This window comes from Geotrypetes seraphini, chromosome 8 (assembly GCF_902459505.1).
Source record: "Geotrypetes seraphini chromosome 8, aGeoSer1.1, whole genome shotgun sequence".
Lineage (NCBI taxonomy): Eukaryota > Metazoa > Chordata > Amphibia > Gymnophiona > Dermophiidae > Geotrypetes > Geotrypetes seraphini.
The window spans coordinates 157,297,052-157,317,912 of NC_047091.1; the positions used below are offsets into that span (position 1 = coordinate 157,297,052).

The 20,861-nt window shown below is 44.5% G+C and overlaps 1 protein-coding gene across 9 annotated transcripts in view; it reads left to right on the forward strand.

Annotated features, from left to right (window-relative positions):
• KDM2B (lysine demethylase 2B) overlaps positions 1-20,861 on the forward strand; it is a 336,356-nt gene that overhangs the window by 232,113 nt on the left and 83,382 nt on the right. For all 9 annotated transcript variants that reach the window (XM_033955541.1, XM_033955539.1, XM_033955538.1 and 6 more), the window contains 2 exons: positions 6,437-6,661; positions 7,364-7,507. In XM_033955541.1, the coding sequence (XP_033811432.1) occupies positions 6,437-6,661; positions 7,364-7,507 (369 nt within the window). The remainder of the gene's footprint in view (positions 1-6,436; positions 6,662-7,363; positions 7,508-20,861) is intronic.

The following is a 20,861-nucleotide window of genomic DNA, read 5'->3' on the forward strand; positions in this document are numbered from 1 at the left end:
ATATGTAGGCCTCTTTGAGGTCAAGAGAGCACAGCCAATCATTTCGCTCTAGAAGTGGGTATAATGTCCCAGGAATAGCATGCAAAACTTTTCTTTTATGAGATATTTGTTGAGGACTCGGAGGTTGAGAGTAAGATGGAGACCTCCCGTCGTCTTTGGAATTAGGAAATACCTGGAGTAGAACCCCTGATTTTTCTGGGAAGGAGGTACTACTTCTATGGCATTGAGCTGAAGTAGAGCTTCGATTTCCTGAAGAAGACGTGATGTCTGTTGAGATGTGAAAGAGGACTCTCTTACCTGTAGGTATGGTGGTGAAATGGAGAGAGTAACCTTCTCGAATGATTCTTAGCACCCAACTGTCTGTAGTAACAATAGTCCAGCGATGCTAATAGGACAGAAGTCGACTTCCGAAGAGGTTGAGACGGGGGAATTATGGCTATGCCCTCCATAAACAAGTCAAAAAGACACGGCTGGTTTTTGAGGAGCTGAAGGCTGAGATTTCTGAGGCTTTTGTTGCTTTTGCCTCTTTTGAGGTGGTGGCTTGGAAGAGGCCGAAGTTGTCGGATAACATCTCTTATAGGCAACGAAGTAGGCTATTGAGCTGATTTAGATGATTGTGGTTTGGCTTTAGAGCCAGTGAGAGGAGTTCAACTTTGTTCATGTCATGTGAATCTTTGAGTGGCACTCTCAACCTTGCCTCTGAAAAGCTCTTCCCCAAGTCAAGGGATGTTTACTAAGCGGTCCTGAACACTAATGCCCATTTCAGAGACTTACATTACATTATTGACTTTTATTCTGCTATAACCTCAATCAGAGAATAGCGCGAGACCAGGCAGGAAAGTAAAAAGCTTGAATCTGCTTTGTGCGCCGCTCAGCCACAGCTGCAAGACATGGAGGCAGGAGATACAGCTCTGGACTGCTAGAATTTTTTTAAAAAGGTACCGTGTGTGTGTGTGCCTGCCTGGACCGCCGGAATTTTTTTTAAAAAGGTACCAGGGTAGAAGGGGGGGGGGGGAGGGTTCTGCCGGCCTGCCCTGTATCTTGTCCCGGCCTACAACCAGAGCACAGGGAGGGCAGGCCTAATGGTAGGCAGGCAGGCAGCATTTGGTTCAGAATTTATTTTATTTTTTTCTTGTTTTTTCCTCCTTTTCACTAGGTGCATCTTATGGTCAGGTGTGTCTTGTAGAGTGAAAAATACAATATATATTGTTTAAAGACAAAAATTAGTTATACTAAAAAAAAACCAAGAAAACGCGGCCAACAGGTGAAAAACCTGCTGACGGGAAGGCAATTTTGGACTGAGTCCAAAACAATAGAACTTCACTCTGCGGAAAATGAAGAATTGAGGAACCACGAGCTGACATCAGGCAGGAAGGCACTCTCGCACATGCGCAGTACGGGCAGTCTCAAAGCTTTGCAAAGCTTAAAGTGCCAGTACACTTTAGTACTGTCTGTACCGGGTTCTGTGAATGACATCACCCACATGTGAGAATATGCTGCCTGCTTGTCCTAGGATATTGAAGAGGGTAAAGGATGGGAAGAAGAGTCTGGGTATTAGTCCAATGTAGAATATAGGTTTAAAAACGAATACACTTTTTTTTTTGTCCAAGAAAGTTCAGTCATGTTTTTATACATGTACTTTTCATCTACTTTCAGTCATTATTATTATTATTTTACTATTTACTAAGGAAGGAGTAGGAGGTGCCCCCAGAATCATTCAAGACCAACAAACCTGCCTTCCTGTTGCCCTCCATGCGCACCCCTACCAGTGCTGTAGTCACACCCCTTCCCTTCCCGAAGAACACCGGCTTTGCTATCCTGCCACCCGTAAAATGACCCATGCCTTTGCCCTCCATGCACACCTGCACCCCCAGCTGACATTGCGCTTACCCATCAGCTCTTGAAGAAAATAGCTGCCGCCACTATGTTGATTCAACGCAGGGCCTTGAGCATCTATACATGCTCAAAGCCTACTGGTTCCCAACTCTTCCAAGATGCTTGGAGATTCTCGGAGGGGGGGCGAAAGCTGGCAGGCCTTGAGCATGCACAGATGCACAAGGCCCTGCACCAGATCAACACCTAGCATTGGCGGCAGCAGATTTTTTCTTAAAGAATTGATAGGTAAGCATGATGTTGGCTGGGGAGTGTGCATGGAGGGCAGTGGCATGGGTCATCTTGGGGGTGGCAGGATAGTGGCACCAGTGTTTTTTGGGGAGGGAGGGAGTGTGACTACAGCACTGATGGGGGCACACGTGGAGGATAACAGCGTGGATCATTTTGGGGTGGTAGAATAGTGATACTTATGTTCTTATGTGGGGTAGGCATGTGACTACAGCACTGGTGGGGCGCACATGGAGGGAAATGGCACGGGTCATTTTGGAGGTGTATTTATAATAGTGTTAATGAGTAAATGTTAATTGTTGTTTGTAATGTTTCTTCTTTCTCTCTTTTATATATACATATGACTCGTGTTATAAGATTTTGTTCTGTATTTTATGCAAATACTAATAAGAACATAAGAATAGCCTTACTGGGTCAGACCAATGGTCTATCAAGCCCAGTAGCCCGTTCTCACAGTAGCAAATCCAGACAAAACCAGAGATTGCACTAACAGTTGAAAAGCATAACCATGGAACCAAGCCCTTAATGAACATAATTTCCAAAAGCACATTTTTTTTACCACCACGTCAACCTGTGTTCCTACAGTCAAATTTCTGTCCAGATGGACTCCCAGTATTTTTATAGTAGAAAAAATAAGATAATGTAAATCATGTAATAATAAACTATTCTTTTTGAGTTTAGTTGGAGTAGCAAAAAAGTATTTTTTGTTTTTTCCATGTTAAGCTTCAACTTGAATTCATACATACATTCTTCAAAGGCCAAAATCACACTGGAGATCTCCACAGAGTGCCTTGATGGTAAAGAGGCTATGGTTATCACAATAGTGATATTGGCATAGCTAAATAGCTTAACTTCAAAACCCAAAAGTTTGGCACCTAAAGACTATAGACAAATACTGGGCAGACTACTACGGTCTATGGCCCAGAAATATAAGACAATTTAATCAAGTACAATGGTACCTCGGTTTACGAGTGCACCGGTTTGCGAGTGTTTTGCAAGACGAGCAAAACATTTGCAAACTTGGTGCCTCGTAAACCAAGCTTGCCTCACTGTACGAGCGCCCCCCCCCCCCCCCCGCGAACTGGCATCCCCCCCGCTCGCATCAGCCCCCCCCCCCCGAGCACGGCAATGACATCCCTTACCCCCACTGGGCACCAGTGCCGGTGCCCGAAGATCCTCCCTCTTCTGGCGCGACCTGGGCTGGGCAGCAGGGCTGTGGAGTCGGTAGATAAATTTTCCGACTCCTCAGTTTTTTGTACTTCAGACTCCGACTCCAGTACCCGAAATTGACTCCGACTCCACAGCACTGGTTAATTTTCAGATCGTTAAAATGGAATGTCAAGTTGAGAGAAATGAGCATTTTCGACACCACCTTCTTTTTGCTTTTAATCAAGGTTCTAAGGCCACAGAAGCTGCTCGCAACATTTGTGCTGTGTATATAGTGGGTGCTATAGCTGAAAGAATCGCTCGTGATTGGTATGCCAAGTTCAAAAATGGAGTCGGTAGATAAATGTTCCGACTCCGACTCCTCAGTTTTTTGTACTTCTGACTCCAACTTCAACTCCAGGTACCCGAAATTTCCTCTGACTCCGACTCCACAGCCCTGCTGGGCGGTGCGTCGGAGATCCTCCCTTCCCCCCCCTTGAGGAATCCGACGCTGCTCCATACCCCTCCCCGTGATCCGGCTTCCCCCTCTGCGAACCGGCATCCTACCCCCGCTTGCGTTGCCCCCCTCCACCGCGATCCTACTTCCCCCCCCGAGCACGTCAATGACAATAACTTTACCCCGTCTTGGCACCAGTGCCAGTACCCGAAGATCCTCCCTCTTCTGGGCTGGGCTGGGCTGGACTGGCTTTGAGCATTTGCGCATGCTCAAAGCCTTCTGGTCTCGCTCTAAATCTTGTAGAGAGCGAGACCAGAAGGCTTTGAGCATACGCAAATGCTCAAAGCCAGCCCAGCCCAGAAGAGGGAGGATCTCCAATGCACTGCCCAGCCCAGGCCACGCCAGAAGAGGGAGAATCTTCGGGCACCGGCACTGGTGCCAAGTCGGGGTAAAGGAAGTGTCATTGACGTGCTCGAGGGGGGGGGAGGGGAAGTAGGATCGCGGTGGAGGGGGGCAACGCGAGTGGAGGGAGAATGCCGGTTCGCAGGGGGGGGAAGCCGGATCGCGGGGAGGGGTTTGGAGCAGCGTCGGATTCCTCAAGGGGGGGGAATGAAGCAGCACCGGTAACCTCGGGGGGGGGGGGGAGGAGGTGGAACCAATCAAAGCAAGTTTCCCTTATTTCCTATGGGGAAATTTGCTTTGATATACGAGTAATTTGGTTTACGAGCATGCTTCTGGAACGAATTATGCTCGTAAACCAAGGTTCCACTGTATTTATAACGCATGTAACTATTGGGCAGACTGGATGGACCATTCAGATTTTTATCTGCCATCGTTTACTATGTTACTATTTATGCTACAAGGATGCCAAATCTGTCCTGGTGAGGAAGCAGGGATCGGTCCATACTGATTGCGAAACACTAGAAACAAGCAAACTAATATTGGTCGATTTATTTATTTTTTATTATTTTTTTTTTCAGCAAGCTTGCAAACAAAATTTGGAAGCTGACAAGTCACCACTTCATTTCAAAGCATCAAAGTGAATACCTGAAATCCTTGAAAGTCAATTTAGAAGAAAGCAAATTGATCATTCTGATGGATTATGCTGAAAATTACTCTTTTATTGTACAAGATGCAGCACAGGGCTTTCATTGGGAAAATTCACAAGCTACATCATTACATCTCTTTTGCTTATGAGTACATCAATGAAGCTCATACCATACAAGTCATAAATATTTGCATCATCACAGATCACATGCAACATGACTCAATATCCGTTCATGTATTTATTCAAAAGCTGATTGGAGTTTTTGAAGACAAAAATGAAAAATTAACAGAATTCACTATTTCAGTGAGTGATCGACTGCTCAATTCAAGAACTACAAAAGTTTTGTCAACCAGTGCAATCATAAAAGCGATTTCAATATTGAAGCACAATAGAATTTTTTTGGTACAAGCCAAGGAACATTGAAAAGATTAGCAGCTAGAGCTTTTTAACTTTTTTATTTAGTTGTAAACCGTTTAGATATGGCAGATTGATGGTATATCAAGAAACTAATAAACTTAAAACTTACTACTACTATTTATCTTTTTTATAATGCTGAAAAGCATATACAGCACAATCAGCATGCAAGAGAATGTTCCTGCTCAGAAGAACTAGCCTTCAAAGACCATCGAATGACCAAATATTGACACCAAGAGAACTATTCAATTTCTGTGACGAGCATATATGGAATTAAATATATATTTGTTTGCAAAGAAGAAATCGAAAACAAGAAATTTCAAGAAGAAAGATGATAAGAAATCAGCACAATAGCTGAAACTATTACCACAAAATTCTGATGCCTAGAAGGTTCTGAGACAACAGTGTAGTCGCAAAGATTTGCTCTCAACCATGGTATTTGGATATATTTGAAACACAGCCAGAATATATGTTTTAAACCCTGCTTTGGGCAAATGCTGGGATAATAATGAGAGAGAATGAAGACCCTTTACTACCACAGACTGGCTTAGTGAATAAATTCATGGAAACTCTGATTTGTTAAAAATATCCTGTTCTTCTCCCAAAAGAAAGAGAGCTGATTATCTTGGACTGTGTTTATCAAAATGTTTGTGGCTGCAACTCCAGGACTGTAGCAACAGAAAACATGTGACCTTCAGAGGCCTATCTTTCTTCCATGCTCCCCCCCCCCCTTGCCAGCCTGAGGCATAGCCAGACCTTCAGTTTTGTGGGAACTTGAACCCAAAATGGTTGGCACAGAATTTTGCACTGCTCTCCATGCACCCCTGCCAACCCCAACTCTAAAATAACTGAGTTGATGGAGAACCTAAGCCCTGACAGCTGAAGAGTTTCTCCTCTGGAAACCAGAAACTCCCCAACACTGGCAGTTGGCAGCACTTTCTATGGGCTGCTACTGCTCTCAGCCCCCCTTCCCCCAAAAAATAATGCATGCTCAGTTTTTGCAGGAAGCTTCTGGAATAAAAATTGAATACAAAGTAATATGGGTTCTCTCAGCCACAACTGCATCTCTTTATTAGTGTTACAATCCTCACAAATATCCTGGTGTTAGGTCTTTGTGTTGTGTTGTTTTCATGTAGCCAGTAGCAGTATTTGGCCATTGTAAATGCAAAATGCATATTGTTCTGTTTGAATGTAAGTACATGTGCCAGGTCTTACATTTTTGTCTTGCTGCTTTGTTTTGGGTTTTACAGAACAGGGCTGTGGGAAGGCCAAAAGGGAAAATTGGAACCACCTCTGCTGTGAAATTGGCTGCAAATCGTACGACCGCTGGGGCCCGCAGACGGAGAACGCGATGCCGAAAGTGCGAAGCTTGCCTTCGTACAGAATGTGGGGCGTGCCATTTCTGCAAGGATATGAAGAAGTTTGGGGGACCAGGAAGGATGAAGCAGTCATGCATTATGCGACAATGCATTGCTGTAAGTATCTCCTGCTGCCCCATAAATGACCCCTTTTGTTGGGAAGCTCCACTGCCTCCCAAAAGCAGGTGAGCTCGTGTTGAAGTAAGGCTGTCCATACCTCTTGGTATGTGTGATATAAAATATTATTTTCCACTAGATGGTTGCTGGTTGTCATAATAAAGCATATGGGAATAGACTTAAAGATCTCAATACATACTTTGGAGGAAAGACAGGATGAGGAGATACGATAAGAGACATTTTAAATATGTATAGTGCATAAATATGCTGCATGAGATGATTCTCTTTCAGTTGAAAGGAAACTGGAAGGGGGGGCATAGGATGAAGGTGAAAGGGGGTAAATTAAGAAGTAACCTCAGAAAATACTTTTTCACAGAAAGAGTGGTGGAAAGATTTCCCGTGGAGGTAGTGGAGCTGAAAAATATTTCTGAATTCAAGGAAGCTTAGGACAAGTATATTAGATCTCTAAGGGAGAGGAAGGGATAGTAAATGTCATGGATAGGCAGACTAGATAGGCCAAATGATCTTCATCTGCCTTCATTTTTCTGTGTTTCTATGTTTCCTAGATCCAGAAGTGCACTAACATTATATACTTGTTGGGGGGTCTCAGGCTATTCATTGTTCTCTTGCCGATGGTATTTCAGGGTGTCTTAGTTTCCAGTATTTAACCCTGACATTTTTTGTTGTGGTCTCTCTCCTTAGCCGGTGCTTCCTCACACCGCTGTCTGTCTGGTTTGTGGAGAAGCTGGGAAGGAGGATACAGTGGAGCAAGAGGGGCAAAAGTTTAATATTATGTTAATGGAATGTTCCATTTGTAATGAAATAATACACCCAGGATGCCTTAAGGTAAGTCCAAGAAAATGAAACTATATTTTCTGGTTCAGCAACACGTGTTAGTATGGTTTTTAAGTCTGGTTTGGTGGGAAGGAAACAGACTAGGTTGAAATCAGTTTCTTACAGATGTGAAGTAGCAACTGCAGTGATAAAAGTGCACTTTTTAAAAGATTAAATCATTTTTATTAATATTTCAATATAAATACAAAAATTAAAAATATAAAGATTGCCAAAAGATAGACATTGTACATCTTATCTAGTAGATAAGTCACATGTCACATTAATTCTTTTATCTGCAAAAAAAACACAAAACCCGAGTAGAAAGATAACCTTATGTTTTGGAACAGAAGGGCTCCACAGGTTCCCACAATTTAGGAAATTTAATGAGAGCCAGTTTTTACATTTTTTTAATTTTATGACCTGTAGTTGGGTAACTACCGTGTTCCCATCTGTATATTTAACCTCTAAAGGGTGGGTCTTAATCCATAATGGATTCAGAATGAGCACTATTAGAGAAGGAGTTAGTCCTGACATGTTGTGCTTTCCTCCCATAGTCCTCTTTTCACAAACGGTGAAAGGAGGTGAGATATCTGACAGAAATAGTGATGGTTTCTCACTAGGGCTTTGTTGAGCTCCTGCCATCACTGATTTGTTACTCCTTGGCTGCATTTTGACGACGGGTTCATTTTATTTGTGGACTATAGCTAGTATTTTATCTGCTTTGAATACAATGCACTGTAATATGATAATGTTGACTTTATTAATTGCTGCATGAAGAAGATTGCTGTGTTCTAAAGCAGTAAAATGTCTTTTTACCTCTGGTAATCCTCTAACCTGGAATATCTATCCAGTACTGATCACAACTCCAGACTACAAAACTTTCAGAAAATAAATAAAAACCCTGCTATTCAAGAAATACTTGAAAACAAGCTAATCACCATAGGAATCATCCTGCTCTACTTTACACTTCCTCTGGAAATGTCCAGATAACTTCCTGTGTAATCCGCCTTGAACCCCAAGGTAATGGCGGAATAGAAATCGCTAATGTAATGCAATGTATATGCTGTTAATGCCTGGGATTGTTTAGGCATCTGCAGCCTTATAGGCATCAGGTATTGAAGGATGCTGTGTTTGATTTTCTGAATCCCTTTAGGGAAAGACCTGTTGAGAGCACTAGAAAGTATACATATGGTGGGGCAACTGTGTTAGAAAAGTTGATTGGGTGAGGGGGTGTTTTATTTGGATTATTAACCACCTTTATGAAGAGATTCATCCAAGGAGGTGTATAGCAGGTATAATGCAACTTAAAACTTACAATTTTGTTAACAACATAACAGTAGTAAAAAGACCAAATAAATATAAACATAAATACAATGAATTAGGTAAAGTCAAAATCAGTAAATTGAAACTTAATAGGACTACCATGAAACAGTTCCAAAATATACTTTATTAACATCATTGAAATTCAAATGAAATATAATGCATACTCAAAAGGAAATATACAAGGGCTGTTCAAAAAGTATCAGACCTTTTATTCATAAAAAATACTCGTATTCAGATACAACAATCTTATACTAATTTCTTTCAAAATAGTCCCCTTGGGCTGCCACTGTCGGAAGCAGCGTTGGAACTCCTCTTTTGAGATTTCTCGCAACTGGTCTATCACATTCTGCATGATGTCTTCTCTTGACTGAAATCTGGTCCCTTTCAGGGGCATTTTCAGCTTGGGGAAAAGCCAGAAGTCACACAGAGTCATGTCGGAAGAGCGGGGATCTTGAGGAATCACAGGTGTGTTGTGTTTGGCCAGGAAACTCCGTATCAAATGTGAAGAAAGGGCAGGTGCGTAATCGTGATGGAGCTGCTAATTGCTTGCTACCCACAGGTCCAGCCATTTGCATCTCACAGCATTACGAAGGCAACACAGAACCTCTTGGTAGTATCCCTTGGTGATGGTTGTGCCACGTGGTGCGTACTCGTGATGAACCATGTCACTGGGGTCAAGGAAGATGTTCAGCATGACTTTGACATTGCTGTGGACCTGTCTTGGTTTTTTTTTGGCCTTGGGGATGTTGAATGCTTCCATTGTGATTACATCAACTTGGTTTCTGGGTTGTACCCATAAAACCAGGACTCATCGCCAGTGATCACTGTGCTGAGGAAGTTGGGATCATTATTCATAGTCTCCAGTATGTCCTGTGCGATCTCCAGAGTTGCTTCTGCTTGATCATTAGCAGCTTTGGCACAAACTTCACTGAAATTCTCCTGAAGCCCAAATCCACAGTCAAAATGGAATGAACAGAAAAAACGCTGATGTTCGCCTCATCTGCAAGTTCTCTGATCGTGATTTGGCGATCCTGCATCACCAGGGTCCTCATTTGGGCAATGATGATTTCATTTCTGGATGTTGAGGGCCTACCAGAACGTGTTTCACTCTCCTCTGATGTGCGGCCATCTCTGAAGTGGTTGTATCACTCCTTTATCTATGTGGTGTCCATTGTTTAGTCCCCGAAGGCCTGTTGAATCTTGTGGATCATTTCCACTTGGGAATCGCCAAGTTTTACACAAAATTTAATGCAGTAGCGTTGTTTCATCTTTTTCTGTCATTTTGTCAAAAACGAAAATCCGATGGCGCTCACACTTCTTCACTCATCGGTGGTCTGCTGGTGACTGACAGATTCTGTAAGTGGGAAAAAAATTCAAGCATGTGCATTTAGGTCGCCTACATACGTGCACCAAGCTTCCTTAGCTTTATTTGTATACACAAGAAAAATTAAGGTCTGATACTTTTTGAACGGCCCTTGTACTACTTATGAAGCATCTAATGAGCACAAATCAAATAACACAGATGTGATGTAAATGTTTTTTCTATAATACAGCTTATCCTACAACTGAGGGGTCAAATGCAGATATTAGATGGGGATAAGATGGGTGGTACAGTATGCATTGGGATAAACAGATAGGAGGCTAAACTCAAGACAAGCTGTTTATATAGTTAACAAGGTATAATTTAATTAATGTGTGTGGCAAGCTAGTCCTGGTGCAGAATGAGTGTATAGTCTTATCACTCTATAAAAGGCTTGAGTGAAGAGCTAGGCTTTCACTTGCTTCCTGAAGTAGAGGTAGTCTGGAGTAAGATGTAGCCCCTCTAGGAGTAAATTCCAGAGCAAGGGGGCTACTCCTGAGAAAGTTCGCTGGCGAGTATCACATCATACAGGTTTTTTTGATGAGGGTACAGATTGTGAAACTCCTTGTTAATTGCAATCATTGTGGTTAGAGCAGTGGTGTCAAACATACGATTTGCTGCCTACCCCTTCATCAGGCCCACAGCAGTGATCAGTGTTGACTGTATGCCAGCAGCTCTTGGTTTTGTTTTATATATATATATATATATATAACCTTTTTCCATGCCCATCCCAGTTTGTTAGGAGGAAGAGGACATTAGCAGTGCCATAGGGAAAGAAAATAATGCCAAAATACTATTTTACAGCTTTCTTCTCCAAAAATGTTCTCTAGTTCTCATGCACTGTAGAAGGAAACAAGTCCTTTTCCAGCTCCTAAGGGACTGGATTAATAATAACTTTATTTTGTATACCGCAATACCATAAGCAGTTCAGAGCGGTTTACAGAGGAAAAGACTGTACACAGACAGCGATGTTACAGAAAATACTTTCAATTACATTAGTAAGCCGAGAGTAGTTAGGTATATCCGGAAGTATGTCAGAGATACAAGTATTTCAGAGATAAAACAGGCAGGAAGGAGTCAGATAAATTTATCAGAGATAGGTTTTAATTGATTTCCTGAATTAATTTTGGCCTAAATAATGGCTTTAAAGAAAAAATAGTTATGGTGCATCAAACATTGGATACTCTGTATTTCCCAGTACCTATACCCTGCACCTATGTGTGTCCAGTATATTAACACATGTGTGGAGGGCCAAAGCCTGCTATAGATCCGTAGACTATCAGATCTTTCAAAAACAAAATGTTGTCATATGGTAAAATGGAGTTAAGAATTTATTTGTTTATTTAGACATGATATACCGCTTTTTCGGTTTACATTTTAAAAATGTAACATATATGAAAAGAATGGCATTAAAAATTGGATAGGGAAGAACCACATTCATTCAGTTCAGACAAAAGAATAAGAACAAATCTTGTGGCGCCTGCATCCATACAAGTCCGGGTGTTATAGGGATATGTCAGGTAGTGTCTAGGTGAAAGGCTGTATGGAAGATGTGGGCTTTCAGTAGGGACTTGAATTTAGGAAAGCTCAGTTCAAGGCATAGAAAAGGGGGAAGGTCATGCCAGAGTTTTGGGGCAACGAAGTAGAAGGCTGAATTTCTGGTAGATTCTAATTTTGCCTTTTTAGGGTCTGGAAGAACCAGGTGGTTTGCATGCAGAGAGCAGAGGGCTCTGGATGGAGTGTAGGGAATGACCAGAGAGGGAGGGTGATTGGCCTGAGCGGAGGGTATTGTGAGTCAGAGAGAGGATTTTGAAGATAATATGAAAAAAAACTGGAAGCCTATGTCGTCGAAGTGGCGGGCATAGCATACAAATAGCGGTATTTTGCAGGGTCTGTAGACATTTGAGTTGGATAGTTGGAGTGCCAGAAAGAATGGAATTGCAGAAGTCTAGCTTGGTAATGATCAAGGCCTGAACGAGAGTGTGAAGTGAATCAAAATTCAGGAAGGAATGGAGGTAACAGAGTTGATAAAGGGTTAAGAAACCAAATTGACTAGTTTGAGAATTATGTTCATGAAAGGAAAGTTTTGAGTCTAGGATGACTCCAAGATAACAGAAACTATTGACAGTAGGGATGGGAATATTGCAAAGAACCGGGGTGAGTGTGGGCTGAGAGAGGGATCTAGTGATCCAACAAGTTAGTCTTCTCTGGGTTGAGAAAGAGATGATGTTTGTGTAACCAAGTGGAGAGAGCAGAGTGGTATGATTGGAGGGGAGGCAGATTAAAATATGGTGGTGAAAAGGGAGAGACTAAGAAAATCAGCATATACAAAAGATTTAATGTTGAAAGATTGTATGAAGATGACTAAGGAACTGAGGAGGATGCTAGAGAATTGGGGATAGCAAAGAACCCTGAAGGATACCACAAGTGGTGATCTGACTGGAGTTTGAAGCAGAAAAATGAGTTACTGTGAAAGCTCTGTAGGAGAGAAATGAAGAAAACCAAGACCAGACAGAGCCGAAGAGACCTATTTCAGTTAGACAAGAGAGTAAGAGTTAGTGATCCACTAAATCAAACATGGCAGATAGATCTAACGAGACCACCAGGGCAATATTACTGAATCAAAAGTGGCATGCAGCTCACTGAGGAGAGTGGCGGAGATGGTCTCTGTGCTATGTGATGGATAGAAGCCCGCCTGGCGCAGTTGAAGTACAAGTAAATGTTCAAAATGAGAAGAAAGTTGTTGGAATACTATCTTTTCTAACTGTTTTAAAAGCAGGTTAGAGACTGGTCTGTAGGGGATGTGGGATCTAAAGAGACTTTATTAAGCAAAGGATGAGTCACAGCCTTTTTCCAGGCAACCAGGACAGTTCCTGATGTAAGACTGATAAATAATAGAAAAAATTGAACTAAAAAGACCTTGAGAAGGGGATTTTATGTATTATCCAGCTGGAAATCTTTAAGCTAGGTAAAGTTGTCTGTTACTATTACCTAAATGACAAGCCGCTTTTTTGTCCAATGCACCTAGAAACCAGCATTATCCCAGGACAAGCAGGCAGCATATTCTTAACTGATGGGTGACGGCACCGACGGAGCCCCGGTACGGACAATTTTAGAGTGATTGCACTCTAAGAACTTAGAAAGTTCTAGTTAGGCCGCACCGCGCATGCACGAGTGCCTTCCCGCCTGACGGAGGCGCGCGGTCCCCAGTTTCTTAGTTTCCGCGGAGCTAAGAAATTTTTTTTCAACAGCCGTTGAAAGTTTTTTCCTTACATTTCATAAATGAAAAGTTTCACAATAATATTTGATGAAAATATACTTGCATGTAAGATCGTGGTGATAGTGGAGATCCGAATGAGATGTTAACACAGGATATGAATTTGGTAACCTTATGTGGGAGTGGCATTGATTGGCTATAAATAGACAGGAAGCGTTACTTAAAAGGGAGGAGGAGGAAGTCTTCAATAATATTACCAAATATATTGTGAAGTATAAAAACAGAATAGGATTGGTTGAAATGAAGTATTTCCTGTTAGGGATGTACTTCCGTTTTGAATTTGCGTTTTAAAATATCCTTCTTCCGAATGTATGACTCGCATCATCCCGCTGCAGGCTTCCCAGAGGTTGCTCAGGATTTGAGAGGAACCAAACACTTGCGCCATATCAAAACCAGCAAGGGAGGCAAGAGCTCCAATTTCATAGTTTAATATGAGATAATTTCCACTCGGGAACTGCACCTGGGAGCCCTCCCCCCAGCATGACCTTAGGAGCTGTGAAGCACACAAAATGGTCGCATCCAGCAAACATGCCATACAGTCACCAATCCTAACTACTATAAATCCATTCAATGCCTGTCAGACTGTGCCACCCTAGGGAGCCTCTCATAGTATGCTATGCTATGAATGTGGTCCAGCTACTACTGCATAAATTTCTTCGAGATATTACAGAGAATGGCCAAAAAGAAGAACTTTCCCCTAGAACAATCATCTATAGAGACAGGGGCTAATGATCTCAGAACTCTCCCCTGAGACAAAAAAAAAAAAAAAAAAATTTGAGTATGAAATTTATTGTTTAGAGTAGTTTCATTCTGATCTGGAAATATTATATTTCTTTTTGATTCCCACTCATAACCTAAACGAAGGTAAAATTAATGGAGGAGTACTTTATAAATTTATGGTAGATTTTGAATCATAAAACTTCCTCCAAGACCCATTAATTTAATTAAATGTCCAATACAACGAATACTGTGATAATAATTATAATACAATATAATTACTAGATATTAATATAATATATGTAAAGACGATTCTGGGATAAATATTATTGCAAATTTTATTGGAAATTTATATTTAAATTTGTCAAAAGGTAAGATAATATATCTCTTATGTGAACTTCGCTACATTAAATTTGTGTCTATGATTTATAGATTTGGGGGGGAAAAAAAAAAAAGATTTGCTAGATACATGTAAAATTTAATTGATAGATGGAAATAATTTACTAGTAGTAATTAAAAAACATTCTGTATTAGCTTGAGGGAGTTATTTTATACCTAACCTCATCCTGCTTATCCAAGTTTTCGTATTTAATTGGAGGGGGGTGGGAGGGGATGGGAAGGGTTGGGTGGGGGGGATGAGAGGGAGGGATATAGAAGGGAGAAGGGTATAAATGGGGATATCAAATTATTTTGAGTACTGGGAAAATCTATTAATAAAAATCATTATTTATTTGTATTTGGAAAATTGTACTATAAAAATATAAATGGATCTTAAAATATTATCTTTGAATGTTAATGGTCTAAATCATATGATAAAAAGGAAAAAAGCATTATTATTTTTAAAGAGGCAAAATGCGGATATATGCTTCATACAAGAGACCCACCTTTCAACTATTGAATCTAATAAGTTGATAGGAGGTTGGGTCAAGCATTGTTTTTTTTCACCAGCTACAGGGAAAAAAGCGGGTGTTGTTATTCTAGTAAATAAAAAATGCTCTGCTTCATTCAAATTAAAAGCATCAGATATTCATGGAAGATGGGTAAATGTGGAAATGAGCATGGGAAATACTACCATGACGTTGTTCAATATATACGCCCCTAATTCGAATCAAAATGATTTTTTTAAGACTCTTCAACAACTGATTTTACCACTGGCTACTTCGAACGTAATAGTAGTTGGGGATTTTAATGCTGTTATCCCAGGACAAGCAGGCAGCATATTCTTAACGTATGGGTGACGTCACCGACGGAGCCCCGGTACGGACCTTTTTAACTAGAAAGTTCTAGTTGGCCGCACCGCGCATGCGCGAGTGCCTTCCCGCCCGACGGAGGAGTGCGTGGTCTCCAGTTTCTTCGTTTCCGCGGAGCGAAGAAGACGCATGTGGTTTCAACGGCTGTTGAACACTCCTTTTTTGCCTTCCCGCTCGCGTTATTCTGATTTTTTCTGCTTTTTTCCTTCGGGGTTTTGCTTTCCTGTTTAATCTAAAAAAAAAAAAAAAAAAAAAACAACTTTATTTTTTCCTTTATTTTTCAACAGGCCCCGGCGGGGCCTGTTGCCATCATACAAGCCTCCGGCTTTGATTTCGCTGAGGCCGTATTCCCCTTCATGCCCCCTCAGCCGGGTTTTAAGAAGTGCCAGCGGTGTGCACGCCCGATTTCCCTTTCGGACCCACACAACTGGTGCCTACAGTGCTTGGGTCCGGAACATCGGGCTGACACCTGCACCCGCTGCGCGACTCTTCAAAAACGCACACTTAAAAATAGACAAATTCAGCAGAATCTCCTCTTCGGCACCGGTTCTGCTATGGATCCGACCCCGACGTCGACGGCACCGCCGAAATCGGCACCGTCAACATCGACACCACCTGATCCTTCTGCGGGGTCGATGGCGCCAGGTAAGCCAGCTAAGAAGCCTTCCACTTCCCTTGAGCGCCCTCCAGCCACGGCGGTGACACCGGTCCTTCCGACGTCCCGCAAATCCCGTAAGCGCTCCGCTCCGATAACGGTGAGTGCCTCTTCATCGGCCTCCTCATCACCGGAGCGTAGAGCGGCACCTATGGTACCGAAGAAAAGTAAAACGGTACCGGTGCCCCCATTGGAGGACCGTATCTCGGCCATCCTCCAAACTAAATTGCAGGAGCAACTCGAGCACCAGCTTCAGGAACTGCTTCCAACCCTGCTGGCACCGCTCCTTCCGGTACCGGTCCGGCCCGAGCCTCGCACCACTACGCCAGTGGCCACCCCCTCGGTACCGATGAACACTTCGATGCCGGTCTTATCGGCACAGCCTACGCTACAGACCTGCACGGCGGAGGACCCATCCCGACCCCAAGATCGACATCGATCGTCTCGGGACCGGGATCGGCACCACTCCTCCCGGGACAGAGATCGGCACCGGTCTTCATCCCCCGGCACCGTGTCCATGAGATCTGGCAAGTCCCTTTCTAAAACCCGCCATACTGAGCCGGCCATCAGGGACCCTGACTTATGGGAGCAATCCCCACTCGGTACCGAGGAGGATGCCTCTTCCACTGATGAGGAACCTTCCATGGCTGAATCCACCTCCAAACCCGAGCAGTCCTCCTTTACGAAATTCCTTCGGGAGATGTCTGGGGCTCTTTCCATCCCACTTGAGTCCGACTCCAAGAAGTCCCAGGCCTTTCTAGAAGCCTTGGATTTCGACCAACCCCCCAAGGAATTTCTCAAACTCCCCGTCCATGATATTCTGCGGGAGACGTTTTATAAAAACTTGGAGAACCCCCTTACTGTTCCAGGTGCCCCTAAGAAACTGGACAGTTTATACCGGGTCATCCCTATTCCGGGATTTGATAAACCCCAGTTGCCACATGAGAGCCTCCTGGTGGAATCCACTCTCAAGAAATCTCATGGTTCCAGTGTCTATGCTTCCACCCCTCCTGGCAGAGAGGGTAAAACAATGGATAAATTTGGAAAGCGCCTGTACCAGAATGCCATGCTGGCTAGCAGAGCCAACAATTACTCATTTCATTTTTCCTTTTACATGAAACATCTGGTACAACAACTTTCTGCTCTGCAAAAGTACATTCCTGAACGCAAGGTCCCATTGTTTCAGCAACAAATTTCTAACCTCCTTCAGCTCAGGAAGTTCATGGTACGCTCAATCTATGACTCCTTCGAGCTCTCCTCCCGTGCCTCTGCTCTGGCAATTGCCATGCGACGCCTTGCCTGGCTGCGAGTATCTGACCTAGATGTCAACCACCAAGACCGCCTTGCCAACGCGCCCTGTCTTGGTGATGAACTTTTTGGGGAGTCTCTAGATACCACCACACAAAAACTTTCGGCTCATGAGACGAGATGGGACACCCTCATTAAGCCTAAAAAGAAGACTCCACCGACACGACCATACAGACCTCAGTCTTCTTACCAACGTCGTTTTTCTGCTAGGCCGCTGAATCCTCCTCAACAGCAATCTCGTCGGCCTCGCCAACAACAACAACAGCACTCTCAGGCTCGCTCGCAATCTCACCAGACAGCTAAGCCTCTCCCTCAAACTAAGCCTCCTCAGCCCTTTTGACGCCTTTCTCCAGGGCATAGCCAGTCTTCAACCCTCGTTACCTCTGCCTCAACCTATCGGGGGCCGCCTCACCATCTTTCTACGGCGCTGGGAGGCCATCACATCAGACCTGTGGGTTCTAAACATCATCCGTCACGGATACTCCCTAAGGTTTCAGACTCTTCCTCCAGACCATCCTCCCGTAGAGTCTGCTTCTCACTCCTCCCAGACTCCTCTCCTCCTCAGGGAGGTCCAATCCCTCCTCCTTCTCAATGCCATCGAAGAAGTTCCACCAGACCAAAGAGGTCAGGGATTTTACTCCCGCTACTTCTTGGTACCCAAGAAAACAGGGGATCTTCGTCCTATCCTCGATCTCAGAAACCTCAACAAGTGTTTGGTCAAGGAAAAATTCAGAATGCTCTCCCTTGCCACACTTTATCCTCTTCTGTCTCAACACGACTGGCTATGTTCCCTGGACCTCAAGGAGGCCTACACTCACATCCCAATCCATCAGGCTTCACGTCGCTACCTCCGATTCCAGATACTGACTCACCACTATCAGTACAAAGTGCTACCCTTTGGTCTCGCATCATCACCCAGGGTGTTCACCAAGTGCCTGATTGTGGTAGCGGCCTGTCTCAGGTCCCACAACCTTCAAGTGTTCCCCTACTTGGACGATTGGTTGGTGAAAGCAACATCCTCACCACTGGTGCTGCAATCAACTCATCACACCATCTCTTTCCTCCATCTCTTGGGGTTCGAGATCAATTATCCCAAGTCACATCTGCTTCCCACGCAGCGCCTTCAGTTCATCGGAGCACTTCTCGATACCAACCTCATGAGAGCGTTCCTCCCTGCCGACCGGCACCGGACACTACTTCACCTCTGTCGACAGGTGCTCCTACAACCATCCATCCCTGCTCGCCAGATGATGATTCTTCTGGGTCACATGGCCTCGACAGTCCATGTAGTTCCCCTGGCGCGACTCCATCTGAGGATACCGCAATGGACCCTCGCCAACCAATGGTCACAGACCAGAGATCCTCTTTCTCATCCCATCTCTGTGACATCATCTCTTCAGCGATCTCTTCAATGGTGGTTGAACTCCTCAAATCTTTCCAGGGGCCTCCTTCTTCATCCGCCCCCTCATTCCATGATCATCACCACAGATGCCTCCCCCTATGCATGGGGAGCCCACATAGGGGATCTACGCACCCAGGGACTCTGGACCCCTCAGGAGCGTCAACACCACATCAATTTCCTGGAACTCAGGGCCATGTTTTATGCTCTCAAGGCCTTCCAGCACCTTCTCTATCCTCAGGTTCTTCTCCTGTGCACGGACAACCAAGTCGCCATGTACTACATCAACAAGCAAGGCGGCACCGGATCTCGTCTCCTTTGTCAGGAGGCCCTCCGAATCTGGACCTGGGCCACAGCCCACAATCTTTTTCTCAAAGCGGTCTATATCCAGGGCGAACAGAACTCCCTGGCCGACCAACTCAGCCGCATCCTTCAACCTCACGAGTGGACCCTGGATCCTCCCACTCTCCACTCCATCTTTGCTCGATGGGGCACTCCACAGGTGGACCTCTTTGCAGCTCCTCACAACCATCAGCTGCCCCAGTTCTGCTCCAGACTCTTCTCTCCACATCGTCTGGCCCCGGATGCATTCCTACTCGACTGGACGGATCGGTTCCTCTATGCCTTCCCTCCACTTCCTCTGATGTTGCGGACCCTGTTCAAGCTCCGCAAGGACAGGGCCACCATGATTCTCATCGCCCCTCGGTGGCCCAGACAACACTGGTTCTCCCTCCTGCTTCAACTCAGCTCCAGGGAGCCCATTCCTCTTCCTGTATTTCCTTCTCTGCTTACGCAGCAACATCAGTCTCTGCTACATCCCAATCTGTCTTCCCTCCACCTGACAGCTTGGTTTCTCTCGGGCTGACCTCTCCAGAAAACCTGTCTCAGCCAGTCCGTCGCATTTTGGATGCCTCCAGGAAACCCTCCACACTCCAATGTTACCATCAGAAGTGGACCCGGTTCTCCGCTTGGTGTCTACTTCATCATCACAATCCCACCTCTCTGGCGGTGGAAACTGTACTGGACTACTTGCTCTCTCTCTCCGACGCTGGCCTCAAGTCGACCTCAATCAGAGTCCACCTCAGTGCCATCACTGCGTTCCATGAGCCTATCCTTGGAAAACCCCTCACGGCTCATCCTCTGGTTTCCCGGTTCATGAGAGGCCTCTTCAATATTAAACCACCTCTTCAACCTCCCCCAGTCGTCTGGGACCTCAATGTGGTTTTGTCAGCCCTCATGAAACCTCCTTTTGAGCCTCTGGCTACTACCTCGCTCAAACTTCTCACATGGAAGGTGCTTTTCCTCATTGCCATCACCTCTGCCAGGAGGGTTAGTGAGCTACATGCACTGGTCGCCGACCCACCGTTCACTGTTTTTCACCATGACAAGGTGGTTCTGCGTACCCATCCTAAATTCCTTCCTAAGGTGGTTTCAGCCTTTCACCTCAACCAGTCCATCGTGCTGCCTGTTTTCTTCCCTAAACCCCACTCTCATCCTGGGGAACAGGCTCTTCACACGCTGGATTGTAAGCGTGCCCTGGCGTACTACCTTGACCGTACCAGGGCTCACCGCTCCTCTCCTCAACTCTTTCTGACCTTCGATCCTAACCGTCTGGGTCATCCTGTATCTAAACGAACGCTATCCAATTGGCTTGCTGCCTGTATTGCGTTCTGTTATGCTCGGGCCGGCCTGTCACTGGAAGGACCTGTCACGGCCCACAGGGTCAGAGCTATGGCTGCTTCTGTGGCTTTCCTCCGTTCCACTCCTATTGAGGAAATCTGCAAGGCGGCCACTTGGTCTTCAGTTCACACATTCACTACTCACTACTGTCTGGATGCCTTCTCCAGACGGGATGGACACTTTGGTCAATCTGTGTTACAAAATTTATTTTCCTAATGGCCAACCATCCCTCCTCCCTCTCTGTTAGCTTAGAGGTCACCCATACGTTAAGAATATGCTGCCTGCTTGTCCTGGGATAAAGCACAGTTACTTACCGTAACAGGTGTTATCCAGGGACAGCAGGCAGATATTCTTACGACCCACCCACCTCCCCGGGTTGGCTTCTTAGCTGGCTTAT